Source organism: Protomyctophum parallelum, assembly GCF_964188405.1.
Source record: "Protomyctophum parallelum genome assembly, chromosome: 21".
NCBI classification, from domain to species: domain Eukaryota; kingdom Metazoa; phylum Chordata; class Actinopteri; order Myctophiformes; family Myctophidae; genus Protomyctophum; species Protomyctophum parallelum.
Window position 1 is genome coordinate 23,237,930 of NC_139713.1, and position 15,456 is coordinate 23,253,385.

The following is a 15,456-nucleotide window of genomic DNA, read 5'->3' on the forward strand; positions in this document are numbered from 1 at the left end:
ATCCGGATGGTTTCCGCTTTGGATGACGCAACCCCTACGACGTAACCAACCCGGAAGTGCATGGCGCCGGGGTCTTCAAAATACAAAACAACTTCAGCTTTTTTAATGTGAGTATTAAACTTGATATAAAACACTACCTCACGCATAAGGTTTATGCTATAGATATTGCCCACTGCTGTCCTACTCTAGCATTTTACTCATCGACGCGACAGACAGACAGATAATACAGCGTTTTTGCGTTTAGATATAACTTCAATAAAACAGTAATATGATCTCAACATGAATGATTCTCTGTGACGAATGTCCTTGCGAAAATAATGAAGTATATCGTGTTTATTTCGTCTTGCACTTTTCTTTCCGACCGTCAGCAACGATCTAGCAACGATCGATATACATACAGATATACATATACAATACAGACTGAGACAGTTAACTTGACATATGCACGCACAACGTACGTGCCACAAAATAATAGAAACACATTTCTACCTTTTAAATGTTATCTGATTGATTGAAATATTGTATTAACAGATTGTAGAATGGGTACAGTCCAAGGAAGATACAGGTCAATACAAAAACTGCCAAGAGGATAAAACCAGAAAAAGCACTACTTGTTTACATCAGGGTCCTCCATTTTCAATTAATCAAAACATTTAAAGAAATACAAATATACACTTACACTTCTATGCAAAATAAAAATCACCAACCATCAACAGTATAGAAGAATATGGGGGCGGGGAGCTTTTACTTTCTTACAGGGGCCAGTTTCGAATTGCAGCCGCCCATATTATATTATATTTATATTTTTTGAGAGCAGGTTTCTTAACAGCTGTTGGTAGGACGTTCAACATTTTAGTGGCATAGGAGCGAAATTAATTTAACCTTTTGTATGAGCCGAATCTGTTACTTAATCTAATGCTATTGTCAATAATGAGCATTTATTATTTTTTGTGGTTTCAGTGCAGCCATGCCTCTGTCCACTGAATCTCAAGGCGAGGATGGCCCGTATGTTCTGGTGGCCAGTCTGGACAACGCTCGTAATCTGTCCAACATACTGAAAGCCATCACCTGCAAAGACCATGCCATCTTCAGTGCTACACCCAACGGGCTGAAGGTCACTGTGGAAGATTCCAAGTGTCTGCAAGCTAATGCCTTTATTCAGGTAGTGTGTGTGTGTGTGTGTGTGTGTGTGTGTGTGTGTGTGTGTGTGTGTGTGTGTGTGTGTGTGTGTGTGTGTGTGTGTTCAGTCTCGTCTCAGTGCAACAGTAAACAGACTTGAGTACCGGTAGTTTTGCCCGGGAGACAATACACGCAGAGACACGCGTTGCGTCGTGCGCCGACAGAGACGCTGTACACAATAAAATCCTCAGAGTTACAGCACAAGTGTCCAATATTCCTAACACGTCAATGGACCCTTACAAATACTTACCACTGTGAGGACTTTACTGCGCAGTATCAGTTAATCACTTTTAGCCGAAATGCCGAATGCGAACGGAAATAAAAGCCTGGGTAGTGGGTACCGAAGCTAATCACAGGGTTGATGAATGGTTCTGCAAAATAATTTTAGTACTGAGGCAATTCCTGCTTAACTGTCATATGAACTTCAATACAGGAGCAATACACAGTATGTCATAAATCTGAGGAGAAAATAAAATGTTTGACTTAAGCATCTCTCTTGGATCCATCTAATGAAGACTTGGTTGAGAAAAAGAAATTGTGAAAATGGCAGATCTACAAGCCCACCACATGACGTGCTGTGAGCTTGATGACAAAGTTGATTCTGATTGTAGAGCGGCTATTTTTTGTATGCCACCATGCAACCAACCAAGTACTAACAAGTTAACAGGGTTAAGTGATTTATGACTCGATCTCTTCTCCACTAGTCCCTCCATAACATTTTAGTCTAGTTTTTGTTGACGAAATTGTCAATATATTTATTCTTGGTTTTAGTCATCGTAGCGTAGTTTTTATTTCATGATTTCATCAGTGAAAATAGTTACATAATTATGTCGACAAAATGAAGAATCAACACTGTTCTCCTTTTACAGGCTGAGATCTTTCAGGAGTTCACCATCAGAGAAGACACGGTGGGGTTTCAGGTCAATCTGACTGTCCTTGTGGACTGCCTCAGCATCTTTGGTGGAAGCACAACACCAGGTAGCCTACATTTTTGGGTTGGCCTGATATATTCATGGATTAAAGTTCTCAGACTCCACGAGTCATTTGTATTCCATAGAAGCCACCATGCCTTTTTTGGAAGCATTTGAAGTAATCAAACTAGCAATATAATACAAGTTTAGAAGCATCCATTTACCAAAATGTAATTTTTGAGTGATAGATTAAAAAGAAAAAAAAGAAATTACTTTAAAGAAAAAATGAAAGTAATCAATACATGACACAACCATCATTGTAACCTGTTGTCAGGAGTGAGCACAGCACTGCGGATGTGTTACATGGGTTATGGTTACCCTCTGACCCTGTTCCTGGAAGAGGGCGGGGTGGTGACTGTGTGCAAGATCAACACTCAAGAACCAGAAGAGCCCGTTGACTTTGAGTTCTGCAGCACCAATGTGACCAACAAGGTAGTAGAACGTTCACCATTCACTCTGGTATAATGATCTTTATTTTTATTTTTATTTTGTCTTTTTTTATCCCCCGATTTTGTAACCCATTATTCACCCGGTGCCAATGGCGTAAACTAAACTGTAATCCTGGGCGCCTCTCTCCCTCTGCCAGCCCCGATGAGCTCATTCTTCGATTGAATATAAAGAAGAAGCACTGCCATGGTAGATAGATAGATAGGTTTATTTGTAATTTTTACAACTGTGAACAGCAGAAAAACGAAATTTCGATGTGCTAGTGCACGAGCCGCAGCAACATGAGTCGCGCCGCCACAATACATCTTTCTTGCATCATAGAAAAAGAAAACATAGAGGGGGGGGGGGTAAGAAGACATCACATCACATTTCAAGTAAGATGATAATACTCGGCTGTGCAGGCACGTATCTGGGTGGGGGTGGCGGGGGCTTGGGCCAGGCACAAAAAAAAGCTCTCCTCCTACGCAAGCCATCGAAGGGATGAGCTGCGCGGGGGGAGGAAAAAAAAAGATAACCTAGGCTGCAGGGGGGGGGGGGGGGGGGGTAGAAGGCGGCTGTGTGTAAAGACATGTGTGTCCATGAGAACAGTTCGGTGGAAAGTTCATTTCCCATGTGTTTGTGTAAGTGTGTTCCTGGAATATCTCCCCAAGGTCATGTCACGTTGCCTCATTGTCCTGCGTTATCATGGCGGGTTCAGTGGAGACGAACACGGCCCAGACGAAGACACAACAGGTGTCAGGGAGGGTGGGGGTTGAGGTGGGGGGGGGGGGGGCAGAGGATCTTGTCTTACGCTGTCTCTTCTTGTGGAGATTGTCAATTGGGGGGGGAAATCCAGATTCATGTTTAGAGCGAGGGATAGCAATATGGCTATTTCTCCTCTATGTCCGTTATGGCTCTCTGTCCGTCATGGCTCTCGGGTGCTGACCTGTTCCAAGATCGTGTCCATCTTCTGATGCATCTGCAGGGCGCTGGCCTGTTCCAAGATCGTGTCCATCTTCTGGTGCATCTCCCCAAGTGCCCTGCCCAAATCTCTGCTTCAAGGCAACGAGTCTATCATGGCAGGCAGCATAGGGGCTCTGTTCAGCGTTGCCATTTTTCCAATTCTTCGGTACGCAAGACCAATGCCCATCCCAATCAGCAGAAATCTTGTCACCATAAATCCAAATAATGCCTCTTCTACGCTGATAGTCGGGGGAAGATCCATCAGGGTATTGAGCGGGCTCTCCAGAACCCAATTTACATGAAAAAATGTTGTCCATCACGTACAGAGACCAGCACACAAATTCCATGATTAGTTCCATGTTTTGAAAGTTTCAGGGGTTTAGAAGAGACAGTGTAGAATAGACGCTCTGAGCAGGGTGTACAGACAGGGAGGGAGAGAGAAAAATAATGCGACCGCCCTCTTCAAGAGGCAAGCAAGAAAAAAAAAAGAAAAAAAACTGTAAACAGGTGCTCGTTGACGAGGGTTCGAAAATGGCAAAACAAAAAGAGGTCCAAGGCACTCTGCTACATTCAAGTAAAAAGCCTTTATTTAAACGGCATGAGCGGAGTGAGCAGGCCGCTAAGCTTCTTATCACCTCACGGGGGAGTTTCCCCGGTAGGACGTAGCTCCAACCAGTTCCTTTCCCCTCGATTAGGCGCCCTGCTGACCAGGGGTAGACAGTATAGAGGCCAGGATTACTGCATGTTTTTTGTGAGGGTACCTAGTACCTACCCTAGGGGACACAGGGAGGAGAGAACACGCCCCCTAGCGCCCAGTGTCCTCGGTATAATGATACCAATAAACATGAAGAACTTAAGTCCTATATACTTTGTGATATGATGAATAAACTATGTACAAGTTGCCATATGAATATGGTCAATTATGGTTCATTTAGAAAATGTGCTTCACCCTGTGTTCAATTGACCTTATGCAGACCGCTGCCATCTTGCCAGCAAGGTGCTAACTAGGTGCAACTTCCCATTGACAGCCCATTCATCCAAACAGAAAAGTCCTAGTTGTATTAAACAACGTCAAACTCACCAACACTGCAGCTGTACGGAGAGCTTGAATTGTCCTCTTTCAATCTGTAACATTTTTGTTTCATAAAAATCCACCATAGACATGTTATGAGCTACTTCCTGTCAAGAAATTCTGTGCAGGTTAGGTTTTTTTGTCAGAGTTTGGAAGCGCTTGTTTTCAGTAAAGCAACCTACTGCTGCTTCCTGAATTATGCGCAAATTCAAAGCAGGTATGCACGCATGAGCTGTTGAGTCAGTGATATTCAACGAGCACTTCCAAACCCCAACACTTAAAAAGAAAATTATCTGCAAGGAATTTCTTGACAGAAAGTAGCTCTACACTACAGTGGATTACTGATAGAAGGATAGAAGGAGGATAATTCAAGCTTTTCGTACAGTTGCAATGTTGGTGCGTTTGACGTTGTTTAATACAATTAGATAGGACTTTTCTGTTTGGCTGAATGGGCTGTCAATTGGAAGTTGCACCTAGTTAGCTACAGAGTAGTAGACAATGTACTGCAGTGTGCATGCATAATGTCACTACACACGTCTTTCAAGGGACATTAATGGTATACGTTAGTGTAGACAGTCTTTATGTATGCCTGTATATTCCCTGTGTTTTCTTTTCTTCTTTTTTGCCTGCATGGAGAAAACTTTTAACTTATTATTAATTGGTTTTCATATTCTTTGTTTTCATCAAGGTGATTCTGCAGTCAGACAGTTTGAAGGAAGCCTTCTCTGAGCTGGACATGACCAGCGAAGTTCTTCAGATCCTCATGTCTCCCGACCCACCATACTTCAGGCGAGTACTGTCTAAATTTAAACCTTTTACTTTGTGAGTTGCAACTGCAAAATGATGCAGAACTGATCTTGAAAGGCTTGTTACAAACCATTCCATGCACTATTTTTTTGTGTGATACAGTATTAACTAAACATCATTTTACTTCACCACACAAATACTGTATGGTAAGCATTTTATTCTGTTCTTCAGGCTATCAACTTTTGGGAATGCTGGAAACACCCATTATGATTACCCCAAGGACTCAGGCATGATGGAGCTATTTCAATGCACCAAAACGCAATCCAACAGGTTAGAAAAATCACTTTTGAATGCATTGTCAAGTGTCAAAGAACAGCTTGGTGTGCCATGACCTCCAATGGTCAATTTAGAAGATGATTATTTAGATGTTTGCTGATCTGAACAGAATCCCATTGTTCTAAAAGTGGGGACGACGTGAAAATCGGACACTTCCCAAGGTGTTCCGTGTTGGGAACACTGGAACATCTCGCAGCCTACGTTTGTAACATGATGTAGTTCAACAGTATTATATTTAGGTAAAGTTACCCTATGCAGACTGAATGCTGTCCTTTTATACATTGTTTTACATGCGTATATAAAGGCTCAATTTGTGTCATTTATATAGCATTTTGTGTAGACATAGCACTCTATAGTCACGTGTATATGCATAGTTTCATTATATAGATATTGCACTGCTAGACGGATGTTAAGTTCTTAGCTTACGTATGATTCTTGAATCTTGATGACAATAGAGCGTCACAGTCCCGCCCCCTCGAGAGACCCGGAAAAGAAATCGCCGTACATTTTCCTCATAGGCATTTCTTAAAGTATTTATTTAAAGACGGTTACGCCGCGGACAAAGCCAACTCGGATCGTGACAAATCATGACAATGAACACAATATTTTGGGGCGATCAAATCATTAGAAAATAAAGACTTTGTTTTGTTTTTCTTCTTATAAATTATTTGATCGGCCCAAAACATTGTGTTCCGAGTTGGCTTTGTCCGCGGCGTAACCGTCTTTAAAGAAATACTTTAAGAAATGCCTATGGGAAGAATGCATTGCGATTCATTTCCTGGGCCACTCATTGTTCTGAAAGGGGGTGGGACTGCGACGCTCTATTGTATGTATTTGATGTGGGTGTTACCATGTGTTCCTTGCTTACTGTAAATCGCTATCCATTAAGAGCGTCTGCTAAATGCCTGAATTGTAAATTGTTTATTAGAGCAGAAAGTCCCTTTTCATATTGTTCCTATCCGGCATACACCTTGTATCCATATTTCAACACATACAGAAGTAGTGAGAAAAACAGATCTACAAGCTCGGATCTAAAAGAGCAGTGATCTCATAGAGCAGCTATTTTCACCATGTTTGAAAAACTTGTGGTTAGGGTATAGCCTACAGGTTGTTTTTTCCGTGACACAGTATATCATGTTTGTTGGTCTGGACAGATACAAGATGTCCCTGCTGAAGCAGTCTACCAAAGCACTGGCGCTGTCCTCCAAAGCCTCTGTGAGGACGGACAACCGGGGCTTCCTCTCGCTGCAGTACCTGGTCAGAAACGACGACGGTCAGATCTGCTTTGTGGAGTACTACTGCTGTCCCGATGAGGAGGCCGACGTTCCAGAGGACTGAGCCGGCCACCCGAAAGCCTTTTAACCACTTGAACCCTAACATCCCACCTGTTTTGAATGCCATCAATGCATTGAAAGGGACAAAATCACGTTTAATCAGAGCATTCATGCTTGTTTAATCGGAGCATTCAATGCTCCAGTAGACTGCATTCTGTACGGCTACCAGCGACGACGCACGTTGTCAACTGACTACGTGGACGGTCAACTGGAGCATTGAATGCAGTCTGATTAAAATATATTTTGTCCCTTTCAATGCATTGTTGGCATTGGAATCCGCTAAACATCCCTGCTGGGGGGGACATTCGCCGTTCCTTTTTATGTGCTTGCAAAAATATCCCATCTGACAAATCAGCCATCTGATTGATTCCCTGGACAGCCAGATGGCTTCCTCACAGTAAGAAATAAATAGCCAGCACTCTGAAGTCCTTCTGGTACATTTAATTCACTGTCTGTCAGTACACTAGTGCACTTATGAATTAAAAGTACCAGAAGGTGTTTGGAGCGCTGGTTATTTCTTTCTTACTGTGAATCTTTGTGAGCCGTGCACCTGGTAAATTGCATATACAGACTGAGAGTGCTCATATTTCTTTTCTACTGAGATGGCCTCCTCACAACATCATTTTCAAAGAAAGGTCTCGGGGAGATGGCCCAAGTCCACCACCAGCAGATTGTCCGTTCCGTCTACAAACTCCATGCATTCGGTCCTGAACAAACAAAGCAGTATGCTGGGAGGCAACCTTTACAACAGCCACTGTTTACAAAATCGAGAGAGATTTGGTGTAGAGTAAATAAAACATTGCACCAAGTGGTTAACTGCTCCTTCAGTTCAGAAGGATTAAGCTCTTAGATTTGGTCCTGTTTTTAGGGCTCTGTATGTTTATTGTATATAGCTCTCAATTCTTATGTGGAAAGTGAATATTTTGTTTAAACCTTTTTTTATTAGTAAATAATGAACCATTTATCTGATGTTGAACTCGTTTTTGTATGGGTGACTGAAATATTGTATTGTATGTTCTGGAGAAAAATAAATTGGCTTCATGGGAACATCCGTCCGTCCGCCCGCCCAGGCAGATGTTTAACAATAATTTAACAAAAAAATCTATAATGGTCCATTTGGTTACTAACTCCATTTAGCTGGGGACCACCTGGAACCCCCTCAAGGACCACTGGTTGAGAACCACTGATCTAAATAAAGCAACAGAACACTGTACCTTGACTAGAGGTCATGTTTGGTGATGTTAATGTATAGCAAGTCCTTGACATGAAAAGGTTTGCGCAGCACTGACAAAACATTATCAGAAAACTACTGAATCAGCCATTCGTGCCAGCCAAGTCTATGGACTTTCGTGTTTGTTTAGGCTGGGTAGTGACAACGTAAGATGTCATCTTGCTGAAATATATCTTGGAATAAAATTATTTCATTTTTCACAGACATGAGAACGACATGCCCCTATTTCATTGGTTCACTATTTGTAAAACCTACATCATCTTCATTGGCTTGCTTTCAATGTGACTTTGAATGAATGACCGACTTGGCTTTGAAGTAGAAGGCCTTGACCAAGACCATTCGGGCGGGAACCCCTTTTGGTGTTTTAAGCATTATGTTATACTTTAGCTATTGAAAAATAGCACATATAAAAGCTCATAGCGCGGCACTGCACTAGATTTGCTTGTAGATTTGCTATTTTTGAAAATCGTGAAAATGTGGAAGAAATATTTGGATATATTATTTCAGAGTGAATGCTTTTAGTTTTGCTTCTGGGTCCCTGGCTGGAACAACATATTTTCAGATGGGGGTCCGCGGCCAAATACAGATAATTCTGGGGGTCCTTGACATGAAATAGTTTGAGAACCACTGACACAGAAACATGGGGTTTTCAGAAAACTGTCAGGATTTAGAAGACATTTGTAGAATCAACCTCAGGTCTGAATGGTTAACTCACCTGAGGCAAGCAAATCCTTGATTTGACCGTGTGTGCTTCTCCACCCAGCTGTTGATGTTCAGCCTGGCTCCCTTTGCATTGTCCACAGACTCCAACAGTACGGACTCCCCCAAAAAATACCATGGCCAGAGAGGAGGAGAGTAGAAAACATTGTTATTTTCCATCAGCTGTTTAAACAGAGACAAAGAAAAGTTGTTGCAAGCCGTGACCAGTGGCCTAGTGTTCCAGATGAAGCAACTCAAACAGAGTTACAGTTAAAATGTTCTAACATGTTTGTAGAAGGGGGGGGAAAAAATTATAAAATGGATAATTGTTAATTTGCTAGCTGCCCAATTATGTCTGGCGTTACAATACAGAAATTGACTATTATAAATTGTATTAATCTTCTCTAACTGTTCCTCTTGTAAGGTCCAGGGATAAAAACCTGGATAAAAAAAAACTTTTTAACAGTTTCCTTGCGTAATCACTACTCCCAAGCGAAGTATGGAGTTCTGTGTAAATCTTGACTGCTGCCCATGCATGGAGTTCTATGACATTAGCCTCTGAGAAGAGGTAAACAGAACTGCCCAGAAACACCTGATGTTGGTTAATGTCTGGATACTGTCAGAGGCATGTGTAATAATACATTTCCCATTTCTTCAGGGTTAGGCCTATATACAATACATGCACATTCAATATTGAGTGTCATCTCTGACTATTTCATTATTGCCAATGTCATTTCAGTTGCTAGACAAATTAAGACAATCCATAAAAAATCCATAAAAGTTGAAACACTACTGGAATGAGATTGACACCCTGTTGTCAATTTCTATTTCTCCACTAGATGGGGCTCTAGACAAGCATGAGGGAGCGGTGGTCCGGACAGTGCCGTTATTCCTCTGAGCCGGCAGAAGGCGGTGTTGTGTTTAACCGCCATTGTTGCTTACGGCACCAAGATTGTCGTGTCGTTGAGGCTTGTCGTTGACTACTAGACAATAGACATCCGGTGAGCAGGGATAAAAACAAAAGAAGAAGTATTTGAATTGTGAAGCGGGCCGGGACTCCGGGAGGCAGATATTCTGATGATGATCCGATACCTAAAAGTCGACAACTGAACTTTTATTTCGTTTCAACAACGGACGGTTAACTTTAAAGATGAATCAGAACCGAGTCAACGCGGTATTCGGACGGGCGATGCAGACCTACAGTAAAGCCAGTCGCACTCGCAGGGTGTCTTACTGGCCGCTGGACGCCAACAGAAAACAGCTCTTTGACTCCAGTGGCAGTGCGGCTGCAAACAGTTCGAACCCCTCCGTCTGTTTAGAACCCACGGAGACGAGGTATGCTGTCAGCCTTTTTAATTTGAATGACCCACGGGCACAGTTTGATCTTGAACCTAGCGTTGATGCAAGACTTTCATGTATTAGATTTCATAAGTTCGCTGTAAACGAGTGATGTGAAGGGTGGAGGCCCTACAGGCTGCCGCTACACAGTACACTACACAAAATTAAATGTTAACAAGATCCATTAATGTTATTATTTTGTTTTTCCGAAATAGTTCAACGGACTCTGGTCCATAGCTCTATACGTTGCTATGGACCAGAGCTAGCTTCCACCTAGCCCCATATGTTCCCTCTCCCTACGCTCATTCTGTAGCTCCGAGCTACAGAATGAGCGTAGGGAGCGGGAACATATGGGGCTATAGCTTCCACCATACAGTTTGGGACCCTACCCCGTTCCCTCATCCCTTTGTTCCCTCAGCCCTATGTTCCCTCAACCAAGTGTAATAGTGTAATAACTTATGGCATGGCTATTTAACTTACCGGTATGTATAGATGGACTCATCCACAAAGGGTTCCCTGGGTGCGGCCATTACTGAGGCGTATCATTAACATGATTAGCTACACTCATGAGATTCCATACATTTACAATATTCGTGCCCTATGGGCCAGGTGCTTTAACTGAGTGTTCAAAATGTGTATAATGATCAACTAAGTTAAATTAGCACTCACTGTCCCCCTCCTGTTTATTTTAGCAACAGAAAGAAGAGTACTGTTGGCAGAAGAGTGCGTACTGCTAAAAAGTCCGTAGTTACGGTAGTTTCCTTGAAGGAGAACTGCGAACCTTCTGAAGAGCCAGCAAGGTGTGTATGCAGTGAAAGTGGATGGGAGTGTTGGGCACAATACATTATGACAGCAAGCATGTTGATGTGGATGCATGTGAAATGTTTATTGATGAGAATAAATAATTTACGTGTTCCTGTAAACCACTGAGTGGTATTTACTATTATACGTGTGTGTGTGTGTGTGTGTGTGTGTGTGTGTGTGTGTGTGTGTGTGTGCGCGTGTGTGCGCGTGCGCGTGCAGGAGAGGTAAAGTCGTCTCCGGTCTGTTGAGGAAGAAAGTTCAGCCGGACAGTGAAACTTCTTCAAACTCGACCATGTCTGCCAGCTGTTCAGAAGTGGAATCCAATGAGACCAGGTGCGTTATATCAGTGACAGTGATTCTCAACCGTTTTCATTTCAAGGAGGACCCCTGTTTGATAGGCATTGATTAGACCTCAAGTTTGCTACCATTTCTATCGCTGGAAGACTGAAACCCCCAGAATTAGTGTTGACTCGGAAAGTGTACAAATGGATCATTTTCAAGTTAGCTAAATGGTCCACCACCAAACAAGAACTTATTTTTTTAATTCATAGCTCAATCTGCCTAGCAACACTGAAGGCTTACCTCAGTTCTTATTTATTTTAGAAAAAGAAAGAGGAGTACTTCTGTCGTCATCAGAAGAGTGCGTGCTACCAAGAGGCAAGCCATGAAGAAGGCACCTTCTGGCTCCATTCCACAGACTAATGAACCAGCAAGGTCTGTATTAGGTGAACACAGATGGGGTGGGCTTGCATTATACTAGCATGGAGATTTCAGATGTATGTCTCTTAACCCAGCTAAGCTGCTATATATTGTCATGTGGAAAAGTAACCTTGTAAGTATGTAACTTAAAAAATATATATATATTCTCATTGATCACGATCTACAAGCTCATGACGAGGAGCTTTTAGATGGGATTTTTTATTTTATTTCTTTTACTCTGTGTGACACACTCTCATATAAAGTAAGGAATTCATTAGAGAAGTACCGATATGGTTATCTGTAAATCTAGCATTCAGTTACGAAAAAATGCAAGGCTTCTGCCCGACCATTCGACCAATTATCAGCGTTTGGCTGTTTTTGGAAAGTGTATTGCCTTCATCTACACTTCAGTATCACGTGAGCTTGTACTGATTGTAGATGGTACTAAAGTGTGTCCGCTGTCCGGGCAATATTCCTAATTTCCTATCGGTCTCTCTTGCAGTGTGGACTTTCCTCGTCCTGCCCAATTTGTCACCCACCGTAGGGGAGCAGCCTGTCGCATTGTAAGACCATCTCTCATTCAATATGCTTATACCCCTCAAGTGAAACCAAACATTACTAGATCAAACAAAATGGATACACATTGTTGCCAACCACAAACTGCATTATTTCTGAAAATGTGTATACATCCTTGTGTCCCTCGCAGGCATCTATACCCCTTCCAAATCTCGACTCTTCTGATGAATTTGTGCAGAGAAAAGGTGTTTCCAACGGCCAAATGTCACATAGATGCAAGGCCAGAGTGACCTTCAGTCCTGAAAGCTCTGTGAATGACACAGTCCAGAGCCATAGAAGATCGGCCATTAGACGTGTCTGCCAGCAGAGCTCCATCAGCGAGGCTGAAGATCAGACCTTTGATCCTTACCACAGGAAACCCCTCTTCTGCTCCACACCCTCACTACAGCTGGTTGGAAAGAGGCCGGGTGTATCTGCTGCCGCTCCACCAGTATTGCCATTGGACTTGTCAGCCCCAGAGGAGCTGGTCCCATCAGGAAATCACTTCTCTCCACCCATCTCTGCCCCACTCAGGGAGCCTGGCTCTGGGTGTAAGACAGAGGCTCCAGATATGCACAAAACGCCAAGTTTGATGCTGTTTTCTAATGGCTCAGACTCTGTCTCTTCATACAGGTCTGTTTCCAGAGAATCAGAGATGCTCATTGATGCTCTGAAAGACATGTGTTTGAGCAAGCGATGCCAAGTGCAGCTGGAGAGAGTAGATAAACTCCTCCCTCAAACCCCCTATGTTTCATGTTTGGGCTATTCAAGCTCAGACTTGTGCCCACAAACTACTGAAGAGCCACAAATGGTGGAGAGTGGTCAGACTGCAAACCACTCAGACCGGCTGTGTCCTGGGCCGCCTTGTCATGTAACTGACTATGCAGCGTCATTAATTGATGATCAAAGCGGTCATCCTACAGAGTTGGTAACTGACACATTTAATCTTTTCCTCTCTGGGACTAGTATCCAATCAGTGGACCAATGTGACTCAGACAATAAACCTTCAGTCACAGATGTCCACACCAGTAGCCTTGCACACTCGGTTGAACATTCAGTTACAGATATCCACACCAGTAGCCTTGCACACTCTGTTGAAGTTGAACATTCAGTTACACACACTGTTGACTGCAACCAGTCTGTGGCTAGCGTTCAGTCAGCCCACCAGGTAGACGACAATATTGAGAGTGTAACTGAAGCATGGCCGGTAGACAACGGCTCTTATGTTGTAGTTGACCAGCAACAGTTCAGTAAGCAAGTGCCAGAAGACAAGGCAGCAATGATCATAGCCAGAACGAGGGAGGAATGTCTTGCTAAGAAATGTACAGTTCCACTGAAGAGACTGGCCTCACAAGGGACTGGAACTCACGGACATGGCGTGCAAACTGCAAGCGAAAATGGGTCCACTCGTTCAGAGGACATGACCACAGACGCTAATGAGTGTGTGCAAAATCCTAATGAATGTCGTCCCAAAAAGGTCTCTCGGGCTACCAAAGAGACAAAGAGGCGGAGTGCATCAAGGGACCGGCCTGGGACGGCCAGGAAGGCGTTTGTGAGTGGTCTGAGTGTGAGTCGCTGGAGAAACAAAGGCAGTGCCACTGCAGACAGTTTCCAGACCCAGCATGCACTAAGGGGAAGAAGCAAGGCTGGGGACAGCAGCATAACTGGACATCATAATACATCCAAGGTGACAATGACACGCATACACAAATAATGAACCCAAGGTGACAATGCCACAGCTTAAAGAGTGGTACTGAACTTAAACGTCATTTAGTGTTTACACAGTACACACACACTGGGTTGAACATAATGCATAGGCAAGTCTGTTGAAACTGTAGGCCGAGGTTGTGAGCCACTCTGCTACATATGTGTGCTACCTACATCCTCTCGTCACGGAATACTACAAAACGATGGAGTAAGCACATCACACGTAAACGGATTTAAAATCTCTTATTTTTGTCTTCAGGTGGTCAATGAAGGCCTGCTGCATGGCTCTGGTATATTCTCTACTCCAGTCAAAGCCTTGGCCAGCCACCTGGACCTCTCCTCTCTGCTGGCAAACCTAACACCTGAGACGCACACCTGGAGCCGCCTCAAAGCTCGCCTCTCTGTGCACCGCAGAGTTACAGGTACTAGACTGGTCCATTACACACACCACTCTGTTGCTCTACATAAGTGGTTCTGGACCTTGCATTGCAAGTGACACACAACACTGCAAGCTTGAAGATCTGCTATTTTTCAGTAGCCAACGCAAATACAAAATGACATGGATGCTTTCCTGGTTTTAAGAGATTTAATTTCTTTTGCAAATGGCTGATCTTGTGAGCCACTATGTTCAAATAGCCAAAAAATAAAATGGGGATTAAATGTTTAAACTGTTCTGGGGACCGTCTTGGATGCCTGGAGGAGGTCCCCGGACCCCTCTTTCAGAACCACTTCTCTAGATGGTTTAATCTTTATCATTATTATAAAGAGCTTCATTGTTGTTATATTTCCCTTCCGCTCTTTCATCCTAGTGAGGATGACTCCTAGAGAGCTCCAAAGCTCTGTGTTGGAGTCTTCTGGAAGGGCAGGCCAAGTCGATGGAAGCATGGATTTATTTGACACGCACGTTAAAACGCATTTCTCCAAATGGGTCCAGTCACAACTGCCGAACAGCAGTACTTTTCTGGTATGCATGCATACACTACACATCTGCATAGCACATAAATACAATTGTCAATTATTACTAGATTTATTTTCCATGATAAAAAAACACTGAAAGTTATTCGTGTGGGATACTACACAATCATCATTGTGCCAAATTAGTGCCAAGTTACTGTTTGATTTCCCAAGTTCAGTTAAGTACAAAATAACAATGTATGCATTACAAACTTGCGTTATTTTGCACATGAATGAATTTAAACAACCAAAATAATGATTTTGAAATTGCTGTTAGAATTGGACACAATATGTGAAACTGGATCATTTGAACCATTTCACCCACGCAGACAAATGCACACACGCTCACACCATCAAGCTGAATAACCTTATACATGGTTACCTCACACAACCAAATATTGTTAAAGCCCTAACCACACCAAAGGGTCAAGACGGTTTTAG

The 15,456-nt window shown here is 43.0% G+C and overlaps 2 protein-coding genes and 1 long non-coding RNA gene across 4 annotated transcripts; all 3 read left to right on the plus strand.

Annotated features, from left to right (window-relative positions):
* Positions 1-63: 63 nt before the first annotated feature.
* On the plus strand, positions 64-7,990 carry rad1 (RAD1 homolog (S. pombe)). Of its 2 annotated transcripts, none has more exons than XM_083793636.1 (7): positions 64-107; positions 961-1,162; positions 2,049-2,157; positions 2,425-2,582; positions 5,300-5,400; positions 5,590-5,688; positions 6,849-7,990. In XM_083793636.1, the coding sequence occupies exons 2-7, from the start codon at positions 968-970 to the stop codon at positions 7,030-7,032; spliced, it is 846 nt and encodes a 281-aa protein (XP_083649762.1). In that variant the 5' UTR covers positions 64-107; positions 961-967; the 3' UTR covers positions 7,033-7,990. The 2 variants fall into 2 exon arrangements, with proteins under 2 accessions (XP_083649762.1, XP_083649763.1); XM_083793637.1 differs by having other exon boundaries at positions 90-107; positions 966-1,162.
* Positions 7,991-10,049: 2,059 nt separating this feature from the next.
* Positions 10,050-13,778, plus strand: LOC310878883 (uncharacterized protein; the record flags this gene model as incomplete). The annotated part of the gene is made up of 7 exons (XM_083793299.1): positions 10,050-10,293; positions 10,989-11,096; positions 11,320-11,433; positions 11,704-11,814; positions 12,302-12,362; positions 12,506-13,543; positions 13,770-13,778. Exons 1-7 carry the CDS (start codon positions 10,109-10,111, stop codon positions 13,776-13,778), a joined length of 1,626 nt encoding a protein of 541 aa, XP_083649425.1. The 5' UTR covers positions 10,050-10,108.
* A 53-nt stretch (positions 13,779-13,831) lies between these two features.
* LOC310879133 lies at positions 13,832-15,019 on the plus strand. The gene is made up of 3 exons (XR_014570946.1): positions 13,832-14,041; positions 14,321-14,483; positions 14,871-15,019. It is a non-coding gene; the product is annotated as an uncharacterized lncRNA (long non-coding RNA).
* The last annotated feature ends 437 nt before the right edge of the window (positions 15,020-15,456 follow it).